Genomic DNA, 24424 nt, shown 5'->3' with positions numbered 1-24424 from the left:
ATAGAGTGAGTCAACATAATTCTGCTCAATACTAATTGAAAAAAATGTAATAAAAAAAAATGAGCAGAATTAAGTTCTGCCTCCACAATGGTCACAGTCTCTCATGTAGTCCCTTGGGAAAATGAATTGTCCACAACCTATGAGAGGTGAGGAGCCCACACCACAGCTGCCATCATGCCACGTCTTGGTTCTGCATTATCCCTCATTCCTGAAGTGGTTGATGAGCACAGATTATACCCCATCAGCTCATAGAATGATGGTGGCAGAAGCGCCACCCCCGGGGCAGTAAAATACCACAGCTTATTAGAGGTGAGCAGATCTCAGAAATTCACCAACACTCGCACCTGCTGAGAACGAAGCAACTGCAATCATTACAGCCTGCATTATGCTCCAGAGATGAACTCACTATTTATCACTAGAGTTCAGAGAATAAGTTCGGAATTGGTCGCCAAATTGGAATTTGCCATATTGGTACCCTATTCATGAGGACGGCCCATCATTCAGGATGGTAGTGAACACTGCGCTCTTCATGAGGACGGCCCATCATTCAGGATGGTAGTGGACACTGCGCTCTTCATGAGGACGGCCCATCATTCAGGATGGTAGTGAACACTGCGCTCTTCATGAGGACGGCCCATCATTCAGGATGGTAGTGAACACTGCGCTCTTCATGAGGACGGCCCATCATTCAGGATGGTAGTGAACACTGCGCTCTTCATGAGGACGGCCCATCATTCAGGATGGTAGTGGACACTGCGCTCTTCATGAGGACGGCCCATCATTCAGGATGGTAGTGAACACTGCGCTCTTCATGAGGACGGCCCATCATTCAGGATGGTAGTGGACACTGCGTTCTTCATGAGGACGGCCCATCATTCAGGATGGTAGTGGACACTGCGCTCTTCATGAGGACGGCCCATCATTCAGGATGGTAGTGGACACTGCGCTCTTCATGAGGACGGCCCATCATTCAGGATGGTAGTGGACCCTGCGCTCTTCATGAGGACGGCCCATCATTCAGGATGGTAGTGGACCCTGCGCTCTTCATGAGGACGGCCCATCATTCAGGATGGTAGTGGACCCTGCGCTCTTCATGAGGACGGCCCATCATGCAGGATGGTAGTGGACACTGCGCTCTTCATGAGGACGGCCCATCATTCAGGATGGTAGTGGACACTGCGCTCTTAATGAGGACGGCCCATCATTCAGGATGGTAGTGGACCCTGCACTCTTCATGAGGACGGCCCATCATGCAGGATGGTAGTGGACACTGCGCTCTTCATGAGGACGGCCCATCATTCAGGATGGTAGTGGACACTGCGCTCTTCATGAGGACGGCCCATCATTCAGGATGGTAGTGGACACTACGTTCTTCATGAGGACGGCCCATCATACAGGATGGTAGTGGACCCTGCGCTCTTCATGAGGATGGCCCATCATGCAGGATGGTAGTGGACACTGCGCTCTTCATGAGGACGGCCCATCATTCAGGATGGTAGTGGACACTGCGCTCTTAATGAGGACGGCCCATCATTCAGGATGGTAGTGGACCCTGCGCTCTTCATGAGGACGGCCCATCATTCAGGATGGTAGTGGACACTGCGCTCTTCATGAGGACGGCCCATCATTCAGGATGGTAGTGGACACTGCGCTCTTCATGAGGACGGCCCATCATGCAGGATGGTAGTGGACACTGCGTTCTTCACGAGGACAGCCCATCATTCAGGATGGTAGTGGACCCTGCGCTCTTCATGAGGACGGCCCATCATTCAGGATGGTAGTGGACACTGCGCTCTTAATGAGGACGGCCCATCATGCAGGATGGTAGTGGACCCTGCACTCTTCATGAGGACGGCCCATCATTCAGGATGGTAGTGGACCCTGCGCTCTTCATGAGGACGGCCCATCATTCAGGATGGTAGTGGACCCTGCGCTCTTCATGAGGACGGCCCATCATTCAGGATGGTAGTGGACACTGCGTTCTTCATGAGGACGGACCATCATACAGGATGGTAGTGGACACTGCGTTCTTCATGAGGACGGCCCATCATACAGGATGGTAGTGGACACTGCGCTCTTCATAAGGACGGCCCATCATTCAGGATGGTAGTGGACACTGCGTTCTTCATGAGGACGGCCCATCATTCAGGATGGTAGTGAACACTGCGCTCTTTATGAGGACGGCCCATCATTCAGGATGGTAGTGGACACTGCGTTCTTCATGAGGACGGCTAATCATTCAGGATGGTAGTGGACACTGCGTTCTTCATGAGGACGGCCCATCATTCAGGATGGTAGTGGACCCTGCGTTCTTCATGAGGACGGCCCATCATACAGGATGGTAGTGGACACTACGTTCTTCATGAGGACGGCCCATCATACAGGATGGTAGTGGACACTGCGTTCTTCATGAGGACGGCTAATCATTCAGGATGGTAGTGGACACTGCGTTCTTCATGAGGACGGCCCATCATTCAGGATGGTAGTGGACACTGCGTTCTTCATGAGGACGGCCCATCATACAGGATGGTAGTGGACACTACGTTCTTCATGAGGACGGCCCATCATACAGGATGGTAGTGGACACTGCGTTCTTCATGAGGATGGCCCATCATTCAGGATGGTAGTGGACACTGCACTCTTCATGAGGACGGCCCATCATTCAGGATGGTAGTGGACCCTGCACTCTTCATGAGGACGGCCCATCATTCAGGATGGTAGTGGACACCGCGTTCTTCATGAGGACGGCCCATCATTCAGGATGGTAGTGGACACCGCGCTCTTCATGAGGACGGCCCATCATTCAGGATGGTAGAGGACACTGCGCTCTTCATGAGGACGGCCCATCATTCAGGATGGTAGTGGACACTGCGTTCTTCATGAGGACGGCCCATCATTCAGGATGGTAGTGGACACTGCGCTCTTCATGAGGACGGCCCATCATTCAGGATGGTAGTGGACACTGCGTTCTTCATGAGGACGGCCCATCATTCAGGATGGTAGTGAACACTGCGCTCTTCATGAGGACGGCCCATCATTCAGGATGGTAGTGGACACTGCGCTCTTCATGAGGACGGCCCATCATTCAGGATGGTAGTGGACACTGCGTTCTTCACGAGGACGGCCCATCATTCAGGATGGTAGTGGACCCTGCGCTCTTCATGAGGACGGCCCATCATTCAGGATGGTAGTGGACACTGCGTTCTTCATGAGGACGGCCCATCATTCAGGATGGTAGTGGACCCTGCGCTCTTCATGAGGACGGCCCATCATTCAGGATGGTAGTGGACACTGCGCTCTTCTTGAGGATGGCCCATCATTCAGGATGGTAGTGGACACTGCGCTCTTCATGAGGACGGCCCATCATACAGGATGGTAGTGGACACTGCGTTCTTCATGAGGACGGCCCATCATTCAGGATGGTAGTGGACACTGCGTTGTTCATGAGGACGGCCCATCATACAGGATGGTAGTGGACACTGCGTTCTTCATGAGGACGGCCCATCATTCAGGATGGTAGTGGACACTGCACTCTTCTTGAGGACGGCCCATCATTCAGGATGGTAGTGGACACCGCTCTTTATGTGGACGGCCCATCATTCAGGATGTTAGTGGACACTGTTCTTCATGAGGACGGCCCATCATTCAGGATGGTAGTGGACCCTGCACTCTTCATGAGGACGGCCCATCATTCAGGATGGTAGTGGACACTGCGTTCTTCATGAGGACGGCCCATCATTCAGGATGGTAGTGGACACTGCGCTCTTCTTGAGGATGGCCCATCATTCAGGATGGTAGTGGACACTGCGTTCTTCATGAGGATGGCCCATCATTCAGGATGGTAGTGGACACTGCGTTCTTCATGAGGATGGCCCATCATTCAGGATGGTAGCGGACACTGCGCTCTTCTTGAGGATGGCCCATCATTCAGGATGGTAGTGGACACTGCGCTCTTCATGAGGACGGCCCATCATTCAGGATGGTAGTGGACCCTGCGCTCTTCATGAGGACGGCCCATCATTCAGGATGGTAGTGGACACTGCGTTCTTCATGAGGACGGCCCATCATTCAGGATGGTAGTGGACACTGCGCTCTTCTTGAGGATGGCCCATCATTCAGGATGGTAGTGGACACTGCGCTCTTCATGAGGACGGCCCATCATTCAGGATGGTAGTGGACACTACGTTCTTCATGAGGACGGCCCATCATTCAGGATGGTAGTGGACACTACGTTCTTCTTGGCCATGGCTGTTGCCCTTTTCATTGTGGTATCTTTCGCTTGATGGGGGTGTGCACCAATACGGCAAATTATTAGCATTAACTTTGTGATTGGGTGCGAGCTTATACCAGACGCAGAAGGGTCTGTACAATGTGGTGTATAGCAAGGGACACAGTGGTTATAGTAGAGGCAGAAGAATATGTATAGTGCAGCGTATACCGTGGGACACGGAGGTTATATCAGGGCTGGCACAGTCTGTACAGGGAGGAGTACACCGAGAGACGCAGGAGCTTTACTGCAGTTTGCAGACATTTTGCACAATAATGAACACGTGTAACTGAGCTCACCGGAAGTTTAATACCGTCCTAAAGCGCAAGGTAATAAATATAAGTATGTACATTTTATTCCCCGCAGACATGACAGGAGGAGGGTGCGGAAGAGCCAGGCGTATATTATTACACACGGTCTGCGTCTAGTACATGTTGCGAGCATGCAAGTTGTCTATAACGGCCTTGATGAAGTCGGTGGTGGTGGAGTAGCCTCCCATGTCGCGTGTTCGGACCTACAAGATGAGGTGGCAGCAAACAACATAAAGGAAAATAATAAAAATAGCAATGAAAAAAACGTATGAAAGATGGAAAATGAAGCAGAAAGCAAGCGGGAATTAACGGACTGTACCGAGCAGTTTTATATCAAATCACATAAGAAAAAAAAATTTACGAAAAAAACAATCATAAAAAAATTATATAACTTTACTGACAAACAGCAAAAAACGAAAAAAACATGCAAGGCATTAAAAGAGTGGGAAACCAAAAAAGCAGTTTTATGTGCAGTCCTCCCCGCTGCCTGTACAGTAATGCGTCGTCTTCCCCCAGGTGCCTGTACAGTTGAATGTCATCCTCCCCCTGTACAGTGGTACGTCATCTTCCCCCCCGCCTCCTGTACAGTGGTACGTCGTCTTCCCCCCGCCTCCTGTACAGTCGTACGTCGTCTTCCCCCCGGCACCTGTACAGTCGTACGTCGTCTTCCCCCCGGCTCCTGTACAGTCGTACGTCGTCTTCCCCCCGCCTCCTGTACAGTGGTACGTCGTCTTCCCCCCGGCTCCTGTACAGTGGTACGTCGTCTTCCCCCCGGCTCCTGTACAGTCGTACGTCGTCTTCCCCCCGGCTCCTGTACAGTGGTACGTCGTCTTCCCCCCGGCTCCTGTACAGTGGTACGTCGTCTTCCCCCCGCCTCCTGTACAGTGGTACGTCGTCTTCCCCCCGGCTCCTGTACAGTGGTACGTCGTCTTCCCCCCGCCTCCTGTACAGTCATACGTCGTCTTCCCCCCGGCTCCTGTACAGTGGTACGTCGTCTTCCCCCCGGCTCCTGTACAGTCGTACGTCGTCTTCCCCCCGCCTCCTGTACAGTCGTACGTCGTCTTCCCCCCGCCTCCTGTACAGTCGTACGTCGTCTTCCCCCCGGCTCCTGTACAGTCGTACGTCGTCTTCCCCCCGCCTCCTGTACAGTGGTACGTCGTCTTCCCCCCGGCTCCTGTACAGTGGTACGTCGTCTTCCCCCCGCCTCCTGTACAGTCGTACGTCGTCTTCCCCCCGCCTCCTGTACAGTGGTACGTCGTCTTCCCCCCGCCTCCTGTACAGTGGTACGTCGTCTTCCCCCCGGCTCCTGTACAGTGGTACGTCGTCTTCCCCCCAGCTCCTGTACAGTGGTACGTCGTCTTCCCCCCGCCTCCTGTACAGTGGTACGTCGTCTTCCCCCCGGCTCCTGTACAGTGGTACGTCGTCTTCCCCCCGGCTCCTGTACAGTGGTACGTCGTCTTCCTCCCGGCTCCTGTACAGTCGTACGTCGTCTTCCCCCCGCCTCCTGTACAGTCGTACGTCGTCTTCCCCCCGGCTCCTGTACAGTCGTACGTCGTCTTCCCCCCGGCTCCTGTACAGTCGTACGTCGTCTTCCCCCCGCCTCCTGTACAGTCGTACGTCGTCTTCCCCCCGGCTCCTGTACAGTCGTACGTCGTCTTCCCCCCGGCTCCTGTACAGTCGTACGTCGTCTTCCCCCCGCCTCCTGTACAGTGGTACGTCGTCTTCCCCCCGCCTCCTGTACAGTCGTACATCATCTTCCCCCGCCTCCTGTACAGTCGTACGCCGTCTTCCCCCGCCTCCTGTAGTGTCGTACGCCGTCTTCCCCCCGCCTCCTGTACAGTGGTACGTCGTCTTCCCCCCGGGCTCCTGTACAGTGGTACGTCGTCTTCCCGCCGCCTCCTGTACAGTCGTACGCCGTCTTCCCCCGCCTCCTGTAGTGTCGTACGCCGTCTTCCCCCCGCCTCCTGTACAGTCATAGGTCATCTTCCCCCCGGCTCCTGTACAGTCGTACGCCGTCTTCCCCCCGCCTCCTGTAGTGTCGTACGTCGTCTTCCCCCCGCCTCCTGTACAGTCATAGGTCATCTTCCCCCCGCCTCCTGTAGTGTCGTACGCCGTCTTCCCCCCGGCTCCTGTACAGTCGTACGTCGTCTTCCCCCCGGCTCCTGTACAGTCGTACGCCGTCTTCCCCGCCTCCTGTACAGTCGTACGCCGTCTTCCCCCCGCCTCCTGTACAGTCGTACGTCGTCTTCCCCCCGGCTCCTGTACAGTGGTACGTCGTCTTCCCCCCGGCTCCTGTACAGTGGTACGTCATCTTCCCCCCGGCTCCTGTACAGTGGTACGTCGTCTTCCCCCCGCCTCCTGTACAGTCGTACGTCGTCTTCCCCCCGGCTCCTGTACAGTCGTACGCCGTCTTCCCCGCCTCCTGTACAGTCGTACGCCGTCTTCCCCCCGCCTCCTGTACAGTCGTACGTCGTCTTCCCCCCGGCTCCTGTACAGTGGTACGTCGTCTTCCCCCCGGCTCCTGTACAGTGGTACGTCATCTTCCCCCCGGCTCCTGTACAGTGGTACGTCGTCTTCCCCCCGCCTCCTGTACAGTCGTACGTCGTCTTCCCCCGCCTCCTGTACAGTGGTACGTCGTCTTTCCCCGCCTCTTGTACAGTCGTACATAGTCTTCCCCCCGCCTCCTGTAGTCGTACGTCGTCTTCCCCCCGCCTCCTGTAGTCGTACGTTGTCTTCCCCCCGCCTCCTGTACAGTCATATGTCGTCTTTCCCCCGCCTCCTGTACAGTGGTACGTCGTCTTTCCCCGCCTCTTGTACAGTCGTACATAGTCTTCTCCCCGCCTCCTGTACAGTCGTACGTTGTCTTCCCCCCGCCTCCTGTAGTGTCGTACGTTGTCTTCCCCCGCCTCCTGTACAGTCATATGTCATCTTTCCCCCGCCTCTCTTCCCCCGGCTCCTGTATAGTCGTACGTTGTCTTCCCCCCGCCTCCTGTACAGTCGTCTTCCCCCTGGCAGAGGTGCAGGTGAGAGGAGGCAGGAGCAGAGATGAGAGGAAAGGAGAGGCCGGAGTGTGGTTAACAGTAAAGATGGTCAGCTGACAACATTGTTGAGCAGAACCAGCAAAGCATTGTGGGTAACAAGGCCCTGGTGAAGTGCGGTGCCCCGTGCAGACTGTTAGTAGCTTGTATTATACATAAGTGCAGCTCCGCCTGTAGATCAGGACAACTGACCTCCGTGTAAGGCTGAGACACTGACTAGACCCCCTCTTAGGCTGCAGGACCTGACAACACCCGCATGCTCACTGTAAGCACAGGAGTCTCTGACCCAGCACATTAACAGATAGAATATTTCCAGACAAGAGCAGTGCATTATGGGGCTGAGCTGTAGGGAGGAATCAGTGCAATGCATTATGGGGCTGAGCTGTAGGGAGGAGTCAGTGCAGTGCATTATGGGGCTGAGCTGTAGGGTGGATTCAGTACAGTGCATTATGGGGCTGAGCTGTAGGGAGGAGTCAGTGCAGTGCATTATAGGGTTGAGCTGTAGGGAGGAGTCAGTGCAGTGCATTATGGGGCTGAGCTGTAGGGAGGAGTCAGTGCAGTGCATTATAGGGTTGAGCTGTAGGGAGGAGTCAGTGCAGTGCATTATGGGGGCTGGGCTGCAGGGTGGAGTCAGTGCAGTGCATTATGGGGCTGAGCTGTAGGGAGGAGTCAGTGCAGTGCATTATGGGGCTGAGCTGTAGGGAGGAGTCAGTGCAGTGCATTATGGGGCTGAGCTGTAGGGAGGAGTCAGTGCAGTGCATTATGGGGCTGAGCTGTAGGGAGGAGTCAGTGCAGTGCATTATGGGGCTGAGCTGTAGGGTGGAGTCAGTGCAGTGCATTATGGGGGCTGGGCTGTAGTCAGTACTCTGCGTTATATGGAGTCAGGTGGTGTTACGCCGTACGCGCCGCCTCGCTCCTCACCTTTCCCTGCTTTATCACCCTCTTCACGGCGTCGGAGATCAGATTGGAGTGATGCTCGAGGCTGGAACAGAAGAGACGTGACACTGAGGAGCTGTCCGGCCTGTGAACGTTGATAACCCCTGGGACAGAGGTCACTTACTTGAGGTGGCGCAGCATGTTGGTGGCGGTCAGCAGCATGGCAGTCGGGTTGGCAATGTTTCTGCCTACAGCCTGTGCAAAAGGGTGACGGGCGCCCTGCAAGAAACAGTGGACGAGGGGTCAATAAAGGCGAGGTCACAGAGCGTCAGGATGCGGCGAGACCTCAGACTTACTGTCTCAAACACGGCGTGCTCCGCACTGTAACTCTCCCCCGGGACCACGCCGGCTCCACCGACCAGCCCCGCCGCCAGGTTGTCAATGATGTTACCATACAGGTTTGGCATCACGAGCACATCGAACTGGTAAGGGTTCTGCACCAGCTGTGGGAAGGAGAGGCAGGAGAGTGACTACACAGCCAGACAGCCGTCCGCCAAAGTAAGCCCGGCCACTCGCCACCGCTCCAGCCGCCCGCCAAAGTAAGCCCGGCCACTCGCCGCAGCTCCAGCCGCCCGCCAAGTAACGGAGGCCGAGCCCACCACACACAGTGCCCGAGCCCCTAAGAGCCCGCCACTCTGAGCCACTCCCGCCCATTCCCCCTCTCACTCCACTGGGCAATACACGGGCTTCTCTCAGCACTCCAACAACAGGGTGGGATGTGAGGAGGGACGGTGGGATGTGAGGAGGGACGGTGGGATGTGAGGAGGGACGGTGGGATGTGAGGAGGGACGGTGGGATGTGAGGAGGGACGGTGGGATGTGAGGAGGGACGGTGGGATGTGAGGAGGGACGGTGGGATGTGAGGAGGGACGGTGGGATGTGAGGAGGGACGGTGGGAGGTGTGGAGGGACGGTGGGAGGTGTGGAGGGACGGTGGGAGGTGTGGAGGGACGGTGGGAGGTGTGGAGGGACGGTGGGAGGTGTGGAGGGACGGTGGGATGTGTGGAGGGACGGTGGGATGTGTGGAGGGACGGTGGGATGTGTGGAGGGACGGTGGGATGTGTGGAGGGACGGTGGGATGTGTGGAGGGACGGTGGTCCCCTAGTGACGCTCTCACCTGCATGCAGCAGTTGTCAATGATCATTGTCTCAAACTGGATCCTGGGATATAATTCCGCCACCTCCTTACAGCACTGAAGGAATAGGCCGTCCCCCAACTTCCTGCAGAATGACAGATAGGCAAGAGTTAAAACATGCGCACATCTACAGCTCTCGCATGTTCTCTATAGACGGCACATGCGCACATCTACGGCTCTCGCCCGTTCTCTATAGACGGCACATGCGCACATCTACGGCTCTCGCATGTTCTCTATAGACGGCACATGTGCACATCTACGGCTCTCGCATGTTCTCTATAGACGGCACATGTGCACATCTACGGCTCTCGCATGTTCTCTATAGACGGCACATGTGCACATCTACGGCTCTCGCATGTTCTCTATAGTTGGCACAACCTGGCACTAGTGTACGACCCATGAACCTGGGGATTGCCTGACTCATTACTGGTCACCCGCTGTGTTTCCCTGAAGGATTTTGTGATTTCTTCGGAGGATCACTCTCATTTCTCGCTGCCCTCGGAGAACAGAGTGTGGCTCCCCAGATTTGTTCACCGGTGTTACTGACACTGAGGGGCTGTGTGAACGTTCAGTGAAATATTCTCCAAGTCACACTGCTCCGCCGTGCCTTCACGCTCCACCACCATTACTAAGGCTGTGCTTGCATGACAGAACAGATCTCTGGCTCATCTCCCAACCCTCCAGGCACCACTTACATTATATTGGCTTTGTGCACGGCGGTGACCTTGGAACGACCTTTCTTAGTGGCATAATCAAAGGCGAACTTGGCGATCCTGTTGGAGTTCTCGCGAGTGATGATCTTCAGACACTCGATGACGCCGCTGACGCTCTGCAGGGAATGATGGGGGTCAGTGATCTGCGCTGGGTCACCGCTCTGCACCCACTGCCCTCTCGTCACCCACCTCATGCTCCAGGGAGCTGTACTCGCCCTCCGTCTGCTCCCGGATGATCACCAGGTCCAGGTTGTTGTGTCGCGTCTTGTACCCGGGCAGACTGCTCACATGAACCACATTGGCAAACAGATCCAGCTTCCTCCTGAGATGGGAGTCAAAGTAAGTGCGCCCCCTAGAGGATGACCCCCGCACCCCGACCTGGAGCAGAGGCCACAGCATCCCATCCAGCCACTCGCTGTATGTCCCACTCTTCCCAGGCAGTACAGAGGCGCCACCTAGTGGCAGAGCGGTGCCTACGACACTGGACCGTCACTGCACGCAGCTCCCATCCCCGGCCGGACATACCTGAGCCTCATCTCGTAGGAGGCCAGCTCTCCTTTATACTCCATGGGGGTGTGGATCTTCCCTGTAGAGGGGAAATAACGTACATCAAAGAGGCCCCAGGGGTCAATAAGGAGGAAGACAGACTGCCCCGGGAGGAGCAAGCACAGAGTCACTCATCCCCACACCCCGGCAGTCACCTTCCACCCCCTGGTCCTGCAAACTACACTTGTAGGTGATCCTAACTGCAGACAGTCTCATTACCCTTAATGGCGACCTTGTTCGCCCGCATGGAGGTCAGAACCTCGTCCAGCTTCTCTGGAGACGCCATGTTCTGCACCTCGCTCAGGTGATACTCATCAAATTCCACCGGGACGTCCGCCGCCTGCGGAACAAAGACAGGAGTGAGGCTGGGAGCAAAGCCAGAGGGGGCCGTCGAGGGAGAAGAGACTGGAGGGGCGAATGAGAGGCAGCAGTGATGGCTGGGGAAAGACAGTGGGCGGTAGAGCGCAGAACTGGGCAACCAGATAAAGAGCGCAGCGTGACCTTGGAAAGAGAGCGAGAGATCACGCAGAGCTGGGGCGCCATGGAAAGAGAGCAAGCGAGAGATCGCGCAGAGCTGGGGCGCCATGGAGAGATCGCGCAGAGCTGGGGCGCCATGGAGAGAGCGAGCGAGAGATCGCGCAGAGCTGGGGTGCCATGGAAAGAGAGCGTGTAGAAAAGCCGCGGAGACACCATCACGTGTTTCTCAACGCAAGCAATGAATAGCCAGGCCTTTCACCGGGAAGAAACAACCACGGGAAGGGCAACATCCAATAAAGGAAAACCACCTATACCAAAACATGGTATCCATCCACAGACAGCTGTTTCGGGGTATTTGCCCCTCATCAGTGTGGAGTAGGAAACTGGCTATTAGGAGCAGTGCCTAGTGAAAGGACTATAAACATAAGGATGAATGACCTCGGGGAGATAAAAACATCCAACACTGGATCACTGCGTTGAGAAACACGTGATGGTGTCTCCGCGGTGTTTTGATCTCCCCGAGGTCATTCATCCTTATGTTTATGGAAAGAGAGCGAGCGAGAGATTGAGCAGAGCTGGGGCGTCATGGAAAGAGAGCGAGAGAGATCGAGCAGAGCTGGGGGCGCCATGGAAAGAGAGTGAGAGATCGTGCAGAGCTGGGGCGCCATGGAAAGAGAGTGAGAGATCGTGCAGAGCTGGGGCGCCATGGAAAGAGAGTGAGAGATCGTGCAGAGCTGGGGCGCCATGGAAAGAGAGTGAGAGATCGTGCAGAGCTGGGGCGCCATGGAAAGAGAGCGAGCGAGAGATCGAGCAGAGCTGGGGCGTCATGGAAAGAGAGCGAGAGATCGAGCAGAGCTGGGGTGCCATGGAAAGAGAGTGAGAGATCGTGCAGAGCTGGGGCGCCATGGAAAGAGAGTGAGAGATCGTGCAGAGCTGGGGCGCCATGAAAAGAGAGCGAGAGAGATCGAGCAGAGCTGGGGCGCCATGAAAAGAGAGCGAGAGAGATCGAGCAGAGCTGGGGCGTCATGGAAAGAGAGCGAGAGATCGTGCAGAGCTGGGGCGCCATGGAAAGAGAGCGAGAGATCGTGCAGAGCTGGGGCGCCATGGAAAGAGAGCGAGCGATCGCGCAGAGCTGGGGGCGCCATGGAAAGAGAGCGAGAGATCGCGCAGAGCTGGGGCGCCATGGAAAGAGAGCGAGAGATCGCGCAGAGCTGGGGCGCCATGGAAAGAGAGCGAGAGATCGCGCAGAGCTGGGGCGCCATGGAAAGAGAGCGAGAGATCGCGCAGAGCTGGGGCGCCATGGAAAGAGAGCGAGAGATCGCGCAGAGCTGGGGCGCCATGGAAAGAGAGCGAGAGATCGCGCAGAGCTGGGGCGCCATGGAAAGAGAGCGAGAGATCGCGCAGAGCTGGGGCGCCATGGAAAGAGCGAGAGATCGCGCAGAGCTGGGGCGCCATGGAAAGAGAGCGAGAGATCGCGCAGAGCTGGGGCGCCATGGAAAGAGTGAGCGAGAGAGAGATCGCGCAGAGCTGGGGCGCCATGGAAAGAGAGCGAGAGATCGCGCAGAGCTGGGGCGCCATGGAAAGAGAGCGAGCGATCGCGCAGAGCTGGGGCGCCATGGAAAGAGAGCGAGAGATCGCGCAGAGCTGGGGCGCCATGGAAAGAGAGCGAGAGATCGCGCAGAGCTGGGGCGCCATGGAAAGAGAGCGAGAGATCGCGCAGAGCTGGGGCGCCATGGAAAGAGTGAGCGAGAGAGAGATCGCGCAGAGCTGGGGCGCCATGGAAAGAGAGCGAGAGATCGCGCAGAGCTGGGGCGCCATGGAAAGAGAGCGAGAGATCGCGCAGAGCTGGGGCGCCATGGAAAGAGAGCGAGATCGCGCAGAGCTGGGGCGCCATGGAAAGAGAGTGAGATCGCGCAGAGCTGGGGCGCCATGGAAAGAGAGTGAGAGAGAGATCGCGCAGAGCTGGGGCGCCATGGAAAGAGAGCGAGAGATCGCGCAGAGCTGGGGCGCCATGGAAAGAGAGCGAGAGATCGCGCAGAGCTGGGGCGCCATGGAAAGAGAGCGAGAGATCGCGCAGAGCTGGGGCGCCATGGAAAGAGAGCGAGAGATCGCGCAGAGCTGGGGCGCCATGGAAAGAGTGCGAGAGATCGCGCAGAGCTGGGGCGCCATGGAAAGAGAGCGAGAGATCGCGCAGAGCTGGGGCGCCATGGAAAGAGAGCGAGAGATCGCGCAGAGCTGGGGCGCCATGGAAAGAGTGCGAGAGATCGCGCAGAGCTGGGGCGCCATGGAAAGAGAGCGAGAGATCGCGCAGAGCTGGGGCGCCATGGAAAGAGAGCGAGAGATCGCGCAGAGCTGGGGCGCCATGGAAAGAGAGTGAGAGAGAGATCGCGCAGAGCTGGGGGCGCCATGGAAAGAGAGTGAGAGAGAGATCGCGCAGAGCTGGAGTGCCATGGAAAGAGAGCGAGAGAGAGAGAGATCGCGCAGAGCTGGGGCGCCATGGAAAGAGTGCGAGAGATCGCGCAGAGCTGGGGCGCCATGGAAAGAGAGCGAGAGATCGCGCAGAGCTGGGGCGCCATGGAAAGAGAGCGAGAGATCGCGCAGAGCTGGGGCGCCATGGAAAGAGAGCGAGAGATCGCGCAGAGCTGGGGCGCCATGGAAAGAGAGCGAGAGATCGCGCAGAGCTGGGGCGCCATGGAAAGAGAGTGAGAGAGATCGCGCAGAGCTGGGGGCGCCATGGAAAGAGAGTGAGAGAGAGATCGCGCAGAGCTGGGGCGCCATGGAAAGAGAGCGAGAGATCGCGCAGAGCTGGGGCGCCATGGAAAGAGAGCGAGAGATCGCGCAGAGCTGGGGCGCCATGGAAAGAGAGCGAGAGATCGCGCAGAGCTGGGGCGCCATGGAAAGAGAGCGAGAGATCGCGCAGAGCTGGGGCGCCATGGAAAGAGAGCGAGAGATCGCGCAGAGCTGGGGCGCCATGGAAAGAGAGCGAGAGATCGCGCAGAGCTGGGGCGCCATGGAAAGAGAGCGAGAGATCGCGCAGAGCTGGGGCGCCATGGAAAGAGAGCGAGAGATCGCGCAGAGCTGGGGCGCCATGGAAAGAGAGCGAGAGATCGCGCAGAGCTGGGGCGCCATGGAAAGAGAGCGAGATATCGCGCAGAGCTGGGGCGCCATGGAAAGAGTGAGCGAGAGAGAGATCGCGCAGAGCTGGGGCGCCATGGAAAGAGAGCGAGAGATCGTGCAGAGCTGGGGCGCCATGGAAAGAGAGCGAGCGATCGCGCAGAGCTGGGGCGCCAAGGAAAGAGAGCGAGAGATCGCGCAGAGCTGGGGCGCCATGGAAAGAGAGCGAGAGATCGCGCAGAGCTGGGGCGCCATGGAAAGAGTGAGCGAGAGAGAGATCGCGCAGAGCTGGGGCGCCATGGAAAGAGTGAGCGAGAGAGAGATCGCGCAGAGCTGGGGCGCCATGGAAAGAGAGCGAGAGATCGCGCAGAGCTGGGGCGCCATGGAAAGAGAGTGAGAGAGATCGCGCAGAGCTGGAGTGCCATGGAAAGAGAGCGAGAGAGAGAGATCGAGCAGAGCTGGGGCGCCATGGAAAGAGATGGCGCAGAGTTACAGACAGGCGTGGGCTCACCTTGAACACTTCCTTCACCGAGTGCATGAGCTCTGGTCCCACTCCATCTCCTGGGATCATGGTGACATGGAACGCCCCCTCCGACTTCACTGCCTCCCCCTGTAGAAAATAGTCATGTGACTCCAGGCCCCGCCCTCCTCCACAGAACAGTCACGTGACCCCCAGGCCCCGCCCTCCTCCGCGGAACAGTCACGTGGCCCCCAGGCCCCGCCCTCATCCACAGAACAGTCACGTGACCCCGGCCCGCCCTCCTCCACAGAGCTGTGACTCCAGGCCCCGCCTCCCGCCTCCCTCTCTCTTACCTGACCGTGCACCGCCTGCAGCACGGGGGACGCGGAGGACAAGGATCTGACGAGCGGAGCTCTGCACCGGGGGAAGCATCTCTGTAACGACAAGACTCCGTTGTTTCCCCGCGCACACAGCGTCCGCCCTCCCGCAGCCTCCTCCATACCTGTCCTGCCTGTACCACCAGCCTGAGCGCCGCGCCCGCCATGGTGACAGCTGCCGTGCGGCCCGTGCTCCGGAAGTGTATGCCGCCACCACTTCCGGTCATGCGACCCAGTGCGTCCCCACGTCACGCTGCTCCCTTGCGTCTGTACGTCACCACGCCCCCCCGTGCGTCCCACGTCACGCCGCTCTCCTCAGGAGGTGGTGATGGGCAGTCCGGCTTTCACTCTGTCATTGTTCCCGGTCTTCCCCTGTACAGCGAGGCCCCATGATGCACCTGTATAAGTCTCTAGTGACCCAGTACAGACTGGTGTTTAGCGCTGCTGTTTCCTCAGATGGTTGGCTCCTGTGAACAGAGCCCGCGCTACTTGGTTGTAGTCCTAAATAAGGCCGGGCTCACACTGCGTTAGCTGCAGCCGCTCAGCACATACGGTAACGGGCTGCTGTAACTCAAGTGCCAACGTTTACATCGCTCTGGTAGCTCTATCTGCGCTAGCAGTGACGGACCCGGAAGCGCTGCAGCCCACGTCTCAGGTCCGTCACTCAATGACGCTGCAGCCGCGTCTCAGGTCCGTCACTCAATGACGCTGCAGCCCGTGTCTCAGGGTCCGTCACTCAATGACGCTGCAGCCCACGTCTCAGGTCCGTCACTCAATGACGCTGCAGCCCGTGTCTCAGGGTCCATCACTCAATGACGCTGCAGCCGCGTCTCAGGGTCCGTCACTCAATGACGCTGCAGCCCACGTCTCAGGTCCGTCACTCAATGACGCTGCAGCCGCGTCTCAGGTCCGTCACTCAATGACGCTGCAGCCGCGTCTCAGGTCCGTCACTCACTGACGCTGCAGCCGCGTCTCAGGTCCGTCACTCACTGACGCTGCAGCCGCGTCTCAGGTCCGTCACTCACTGACGCTGCAGCCCGCGTCTCAGGTCCGTCACTCAATGACGCTGCAGCCGCGTCTCAGGGTCCGTCACTCACTGACGCTGCAGCCCGCGTCTCAGGTCCATCACTCAATGACGCTGCAGCCGCGTCTCAGGTCCGTCACTCAATGACGCTGCAGCCCGCGTCTCAGGGTCCGTCACTCACTGACGCTGCAGCCCGCGTCTCAGGGTCCGTCACTCAATGACGCTGCAGCCCGCGTCTCAGGGTCCGTCACTCAATGACGCTGCAGCCCGCGTCTCAGGGTCCGTCACTCAATGACGCTGCAGCCCGCGTCTCAGGGTCCATCACTCAATGACGCTGCAGCCCGCGTCTCAGGTCCGTCACTCAATGACGCTGCAGCCGCGTCTCAGGTCCGTCACTCACTGACGCTGCAGCCGCGTCTCAGGGTCCGTCACTCACTGACGCTGCAGCCCGCGTCTCAGGGTCCGTCACTCACTGACGCTGCAGCCCGCGTCCCAGGGTCCGTCACTCAATGACGCTGCAGTCCGCGTCCCAGGGTCCGTCACTCACTGACGCTGCAGCCCGCGTCTCAGGGTCCGTCACTCAATGACGCTGCAGCCCGCGTCTCAGGGTCCGTCACTCACTGACGCTGCAGCCCGCGTCCCAGGGTCCGTCACTCAATGACGCTGCAGTCCGCGTCCCAGGGTCCGTCACTCACTGACGCTGCAGCCCGCGTCTCAGGGTCCGTCACTCAATGACGCTGCAGCCCGCGTCTCAGGGTCCGTCACTCACTGACGCTGCAGCCCGCGTCCCAGGGTCCGTCACTCAATGACGCTGCAGTCCGCGTCCCAGGGTCCGTCACTCACTGACGCTGCAGCCCGCGTCTCAGGGTCCGTCACTCAATGACGCTGCAGCCCGCGTCTCAGGGTCCGTCACTCAATGACGCTGCAGCCCGCGTCTCAGGGTCCGTCACTCAATGACGCTGCAGCCCGCGTCTCAGGGTCCGTCACTCAATGACGTTGCAGCCCGCGTCTCAGGGTCCGTCACTCAATGACGCTGCAGCCCGCGTCTCAGGGTCCGTCACTCAATGACGCTGCAGCCCGCGTCTCAGGGTCCATCACTCAATGACGCTGCAGCCCGCGTCTCAGGTCCGTCACTCAATGACGCTGCAGCCCGCGTCTCAGGGTCCATCACTCAATGACGCTGCAGCCCGCGTCTCAGGTCCATCACTCAATGACGCTGCAGCCCGCGTCTCAGGTCCGTCACTCAATGACGCTGCAGCCCGCGTCTCAGGTCCGTCACTCAATGACGCTGCAGCCCGCGTCTCAGGTCCGTCACTCAATGAGGCTGCAGCCCGCGTCTCAGGTCCGTCACTCAATGACGCTGCAGCCCGCGTCTCAGGTCCGTCACTCAATGACGCTGCAGCCCGCGTCTCAGGGTCCGTCACTCACTGACGCTGCAGCCCGCGTCTCAGGTCCGTCACTCAATGACGCTGCAGCCCGCGTCTCAGGTCCGTCACTCAATGACGCTGCAGCCCGCGTCTCAGGGTCCGTCACTCACTGACGCTGCAGCCCGCGTCTCAGGGTCCGTCACTCACTGACGCTGCAGCCCGCGTCTCAGGGTCCGTCACTCAATGACGCTGCAGCCCGCGTCTCAGGGTCCGTCACTCACTGACGCTGCAGCCCGCGTCTCAAGTCCGTCACTCAATGACGCTGCAGCCCGCGTCTCAGGTCCGTCACTCAATGACGCTGCAGCCCGCGTCTCAGGGTCCGTCACTCACTGACGCTGCAGCCCGCGTCTCAAGTCCGTCACTCAATGACGCTGCAGCCCGCGTCTCAGGGTCCGTCACTCAATGACGCTGCAGCCCGCGTCTCAGGTCCGTCACTCAATGACGCTGCAGCCCGCGTCTCAGGTCCGTCACTCACTGACGCTGCAGCCCGCGTCTCAAGTCCGTCACTCAATGACGCTGCAGCCCGCGTCTCAAGTCCGTCACTCAATGACGCTGCAGCCCACGTCTCAGGGTCCGTCACTCACTGACGCTGCAGCCCGCGTCTCAAGTCCGTCACTCAATGACGCTGCAGCCCGCGTCTCAGGGTCCGTCACTCACTGACGCTGCAGCCCGCGTCTCAGGTCCGTCACTCAATGACGCTGCAGCCCGCGTCTCAGGTCCATCACTCAATGACGCTGCAGCCCGCGTCTCAGGTCCGTCACTCAATGACGCTGCAGCCCGCGTCTCAGGTCCGTCACTCAATGACGCTGCAGCCCGCGTCTCAGGTCCGTCACTCAATGACGCTGCAGCCCGCGTCTCAGGTCCGTCACTCAATGACGCTGCAGCCCGCGTCTCAGGTCCGTCACTCAGTGATGCTGCAGCCCGCGTCTCAGGGTCCGTCACTCAATGATGCTGCAGCCCGCTTCTCAGGTCCGTCACTCACTGACGCTGCAGCCCGCGTCTCAGGTCCGTCACTCACTGACGCTGCAGCCCGCGTCTCAGGTCCGTCACTCAATGACGCTGCAGCCCGCGTCTCAGGGTCCGTCACTCACTGACGCTGCAGCCCGCGTCTCAGGTCCGTCACTCAATGACGCTGCAGCCCGCGTCTCAGGTCCGTCACTCAATGACGCTGCAGCCCGCGTCTCAGGTCCGTCACTCACTGACGCTGCAGCCCGCGTCTCAAGTCCGTCACTCAATGACGCTGCAGCCCGCGTCTCAGGTCCGTCACTCAATGACGCTGCAGCCCGCGTCTCAGGTCCGTCACTCAATGACGCTGCAGCCCGCGTCTCAGGTCCGTCACTCAATGACGCTGCAGCCCGCGTCTCAGGTCCGTCACTCACTGACGCTGCAGCCCGCGTCTCAGGGTCCGTCACTCACTGACGCTGCAGCCCGCGTCTCAGGGTCCGTCACTCACTGACGCTGCAGCCCGCGTCTCAGGTCCGTCACTCAATGACGCTGCAGCCCGCGTCTCAGGTCCGTCACTCAATGACGCTGCAGCCCGCGTCTCAGGGTCCGTCACTCACTGACGCTGCAGCCCGCGTCTCAGGGTCCGTCACTCACTGACGCTGCAGCCCGCGTCTCAGGGTCCGTCACTCAATGACGCTGCAGCCCGCGTCTCAGGGTCCGTCACTCACTGACGCTGCAGCCCGCGTCTCAAGTCCGTCACTCAATGACGCTGCAGCCCGCGTCTCAGGTCCGTCACTCAATGACGCTGCAGCCCGCGTCTCAGGGTCCGTCACTCACTGACGCTGCAGCCCGCGTCTCAAGTCCGTCACTCAATGACGCTGCAGCCCGCGTCTCAGGGTCCGTCACTCAATGACGCTGCAGCCCGCGTCTCAGGTCCGTCACTCAATGACGCTGCAGCCCGCGTCTCAGGTCCGTCACTCACTGACGCTGCAGCCCGCGTCTCAAGTCCGTCACTCAATGACGCTGCAGCCCGCGTCTCAGGTCCGTCACTCAATGACGCTGCAGCCCGCGTCTCAGGTCCGTCACTCAATGACGCTGCAGCCCGCGTCTCAGGTCCGTCACTCACTGACGCTGCAGCCCGCGTCTCAAGTCCGTCACTCAATGACGCTGCAGCCCGCGTCTCAGGGTCCGTCACTCACTGACGCTGCAGCCCGCGTCTCAGGTCCGTCACTCAATGACGCTGCAGCCCGCGTCTCAGGTCCATCACTCAATGACGCTGCAGCCCGCGTCTCAGGTCCGTCACTCAATGACGCTGCAGCCCGCGTCTCAGGTCCGTCACTCAATGACGCTGCAGCCCGCGTCTCAGGTCCGTCACTCAATGACGCTGCAGCCCGCGTCTCAGGTCCGTCACTCAATGACGCTGCAGCCCGCGTCTCAGGTCCGTCACTCAGTGATGCTGCAGCCCGCGTCTCAGGGTCCGTCACTCAATGATGCTGCAGCCCGCTTCTCAGGTCCGTCACTCACTGACGCTGCAGCCCGCGTCTCAGGTCCGTCACTCACTGACGCTGCAGCCCGCGTCTCAGGTCCGTCACTCAATGACGCTGCAGCCCGCGTCTCAGGGTCCGTCACTCACTGACGCTGCAGCCCGCGTCTCAGGTCCGTCACTCAATGACGCTGCAGCCCGCGTCTCAGGTCCGTCACTCAATGACGCTGCAGCCCGCGTCTCAGGTCCGTCACTCACTGACGCTGCAGCCCGCGTCTCAAGTCCGTCACTCAATGACGCTGCAGCCCGCGTCTCAGGTCCGTCACTCAATGACGCTGCAGCCCGCGTCTCAGGTCCGTCACTCAATGACGCTGCAGCCCGCGTCTCAGGTCCGTCACTCAATGACGCTGCAGCCCGCGTCTCAGGTCCGTCACTCACTGACGCTGCAGCCCGCGTCTCAGGGTCCGTCACTCACTGACGCTGCAGCCCGCGTCTCAGGGTCCGTCACTCACTGACGCTGCAGCCCGCGTCTCAGGTCCGTCACTCAATGACGCTGCAGCCCGCGTCTCAGGTCCGTCACTCAATGACGCTGCAGCCCGCGTCTCAGGGTCCGTCACTCACTGACGCTGCAGCCCGCGTCTCAGGGTCCGTCACTCACTGACGCTGCAGCCCGCGTCTCAAGTCCGTCACTCAATGACGCTGCAGCCCGCGTCTCAGGTCCGTCACTCAATGACGCTGCAGCCCGCGTCTCAGGTCCGTCACTCACTGACGCTGCAGCCCGCGTCTCAAGTCCGTCACTCAATGACGCTGCAGCCCGCGTCTCAGGTCCGTCACTCAATGACGCTGCAGCCCGCGTCTCAGGTCCGTCACTCAATGACGCTGCAGCCCGCGTCTCAAGTCCGTCACTCAATGACGCTGCAGCCCGCGTCTCAGGTCCGTCACTCAATGACGCTGCAGCCCGCGTCTCAGGGTCCGTCACTCACTGACGCTGCAGCCCGCGTCTCAGGGTCCGTCACTCACTGACGCTGCAGCCCGCGTCTCAGGTCCGTCACTCAATGACGCTGCAGCCCGCGTCTCAGGGTCCGTCACTCACTGACGCTGCAGCCCGCGTCTCAGGGTCCGTCACTCACTGACGCTGCAGCCCGCGTCTCAGGTCCGTCACTCAATGACGCTGCAGCCCGCGTCTCAGGTCCCTCACTCAATGACGCTGCAGCCCGCGTCTCAGGTCCGTCACTCAATGACGCTGCAGCCCGCGTCTCAGGTCCGTCACTCAATGACGCTGCAGCCCGCGTCTCAGGACCGTCACTCAATGACGCTGCAGCCCGCGTCTCAGGTCCGTCACTCAATGACGCTGCAGCCCGCGTCTCAGGTCCGTCACTCAGTGATGCTGCAGCCCGCGTCTCAGGGTCCGTCACTCAATGATGCTGCAGCCCGCTTCTCAGGTCCGTCACTCACTGACGCTGCAGCCCGCGTCTCAGGTCCGTCACTCAATGACGCTGCAGCCCGCGTCTCAGGTCCGTCACTCAATGACGCTGCAGCCCGCGTCTCAGGGTCCGTCACTCACTGACGCTGCAGCCCGCGTCTCAGGTCCGTCACTCGATGACTCTGCAGCCCACGTCTCAGGGTCCGTCCCTCAATGACGCTGCAGCCCGCGTCTCAGGTCCGTCACTCAATGACGCTGCAGCCCACGTCTCAGGTCCGTCACTCAATGACGCTGCAGCCCGCGTCTCAGGTCCGTCACTCAATGACGCTGCAGCCCACGTCTCAGGTCCGTCACTCACTGACGCTGCAGCCCGCGTCTCGGGGTCCGTCCCTCAATGACGCTGCAGCCCACGTCTCAGGTCCGTCACTCACTGACGCTGCAGCCCGCGTCTCGGGGTCCGTCACTCAATGACGCTGCAGCCCGCGTCTCAGGTCCGTCACTCAATGACGCTGCAGCCCACGTCTCAGGTCCGTCACTCAATGACGCTGCAGCCCACGTCTCAGGTCCGTCACTCAATGACGCTGCAGCCCACGTCTCAGGTCCGTCACTCAATGACGCTGCAGCCCGCGTCTCAGGGTCCGTCACTCAATGACGCTGCAGCCCACGTCTCAGGGTCCGTCACTCAATGACGCTGCAGCCCGCGTCTCAGGGTCCGTCACTCAATGACGCTGCAGCCCGCGTCTCAGGGTCCGTCACTCAATGACGCTGCAGCCCACGTCTCAGGGTCCGTCACTCAATGACGCTGCAGCCCACGTCTCAGGTCCGTCACTCAATGACGCTGCAGCCCGCGTCTCAGGGTCCGTCACTCAATGATGCTGCAGCCCGCGTCTCAGGTCCGTCACTCAATGACGCTGCAGCCCGCGTCTCAGGTCCATCACTCAATGACGCTGCAGCCCGCGTCTCAGGGTCCGTCACTCAATGATGCTGCAGCCCGCGTCTCAGGTCCGTCACTCAATGACGCTGCAGCCCGCGTCTCAGGTCCATCACTCAATGACGCTGCAGCCCGCGTCTCAGGTCCGTCACTCAATGACGCTGCAGCCCGCGTCTCAGGGTCCGTCACTCAATGACGCTGCAGCCCACGTCTCAGGTCCGTCACTCAATGACGCTGCAGCCCACGTCTCAGGTCCGTCACTCAATGACGCTGCAGCCCACGTCTCAGGTCCGTCACTCAATGACGCTGCAGCCCACGTCTCAGGTCCGTCACTCAATGACGCTGCAGCCCACGTCTCAGGTCCGTCACTCAATGACGCTGCAGCCCGCGTCTCAGGGTCCGTCACTCAATGACGCTGCAGCCCGCGTCTCAGGGTCCGTCACTCAATGACGCTGCAGCCCGCGTCTCAGGGTCCGTCACTCAATGACGCTGCAGCCCACGTCTCAGGTCCGTCACTCAATGATGCTGCAGCCCGCGTCTCAGCGTCCGTCACTCAATGATGCTGCAGCCCACGTCTCAGGGTCCGTCACTCAATGATGCTGCAGCCCGCGTCTCAGGTCCGTCACTCAATGACGCTGCAGCCCGCGTCTCAGGTCCATCACTCAATGACGCTGCAGCCCGCGTCTCAGGGTCCGTCACTCAATGATGCTGCAGCCCGCGTCTCAGGTCCGTCACTCAATGACGCTGCAGCCCGCGTCTCAGGTCCATCACTCAATGACGCTGCAGCCCGCGTCTCAGGTCCGTCACTCACTGACGCTGCAGCCCGCGTCTCAGGTCCGTCACTCAATGATGCTGCAGCCCACGTCTCAGGGTCCGTCACTCAATGATGCTGCAGCCCACGTCTCAGGGTCCGTCACTCAATGATGCTGCAGCCCACGTCTCAGGGTCCGTCACTCAATGATGCTGCAGCCCACGTCTCAGGTCCGTCACTCAATGATGCTGCAGCCCACGTCTCAGGGTCCGTCACTCAATGATGCTGCAGCCCACGTCTCAGGTCCGTCACTCAATGACGCTGCAGCCCACGTCTCAGGTCCGTCACTCAATGATGCTGCAGCCCACGTCTCAGGGTCCGTCACTCAATGATGCTGCAGCCCACGTCTCAGGTCCGTCACTCAATGACACTGCAGCCCGCGTCTCAGGTCCATCACTCAATGACGCTGCAGCCCACGTCTCAGGTCCGTCACTCAATGATGCTGCAGCCCGCGTCTCAGGGTCCGTCACTCAATGACGCTGCAGCCCACGTCTCAGGTCCGTCACTCAATGATGCTGCAGCTCACGTCTCAGGGTCCGTCACTCAATGATGCTGCAGCCCACGTCTCAGGTCCGTCACTCAATGACGCTGCAGCCCGCGTCTCAGGTCCGTCACTCAATGACGCTGCAGCCCACGTCTCAGGTCCGTCACTCAATGACGCTGCAGCCCGCGTCTCAGGGTCCGTCACTCAATGATGCTGCAGCCCACGTCTCAGGGTCCGTCACTCAATGATGCTGCAGCCCACGTCTCAGGGTCCGTCACTCAATGATGCTGCAGCCCACGTCTCAGGTCCGTCACTCAATGATGCTGCAGCCCGCGTCTCAGGGTCCGTCACTCAATGACGCTGCAGCCCGCATCTCAGGGTCCGTCACTCAATGACGCTGCAGCCCGCGTCTCAGGTCCGTCACTCAATGACGCTGCAGCCCGCGTCTCAGGTCCGTCACTCAATGACGCTGCAGCCCGCGTCTCAGGTCCGTCACTCAATGACGCTGCAGCCCGCGTCTCAGG

General features: G+C 59.6%; 1 protein-coding gene across 2 annotated transcripts in view; it reads right to left on the bottom strand.

The window, feature by feature from the left end:
- Positions 1-16008, bottom strand: part of IDH3B (isocitrate dehydrogenase (NAD(+)) 3 non-catalytic subunit beta) — a 47446-nt gene extending 31438 nt beyond the window's left edge. The window contains exons 1-12 of one of the 2 annotated variants that reach the window (XM_077280439.1): positions 15498-15694; positions 15349-15429; positions 15047-15145; positions 11164-11284; positions 10924-10984; positions 10588-10720; positions 10381-10514; positions 9668-9770; positions 8849-8995; positions 8677-8771; positions 8538-8598; positions 4558-4781 (exon numbers count right to left, since the gene is read on the bottom strand). In XM_077280439.1, coding sequence (XP_077136554.1) covers positions 4692-4781; positions 8538-8598; positions 8677-8771; positions 8849-8995; positions 9668-9770; positions 10381-10514; positions 10588-10720; positions 10924-10984; positions 11164-11284; positions 15047-15145; positions 15349-15429; positions 15498-15599 — 1227 coding nt within the window. In that variant the 5' untranslated portion in view covers positions 15600-15694 and the 3' untranslated portion in view covers positions 4558-4691. Of the gene's footprint in view, positions 1-4557; positions 4782-8537; positions 8599-8676; positions 8772-8848; positions 8996-9667; positions 9771-10380; positions 10515-10587; positions 10721-10923; positions 10985-11163; positions 11285-15046; positions 15146-15348; positions 15430-15497 lie in introns of those variants that run through there. The other variant, XM_077280440.1, reaches the window with a different exon arrangement.
- Positions 16009-24424: the final 8416 nt, after the last annotated feature.

This window comes from Ranitomeya variabilis, chromosome 1 (assembly GCF_051348905.1).
Source record: "Ranitomeya variabilis isolate aRanVar5 chromosome 1, aRanVar5.hap1, whole genome shotgun sequence".
NCBI lineage: Eukaryota > Metazoa > Chordata > Amphibia > Anura > Dendrobatidae > Ranitomeya > Ranitomeya variabilis.
This window is presented reverse-complemented; position numbering and strand designations above follow the sequence as displayed.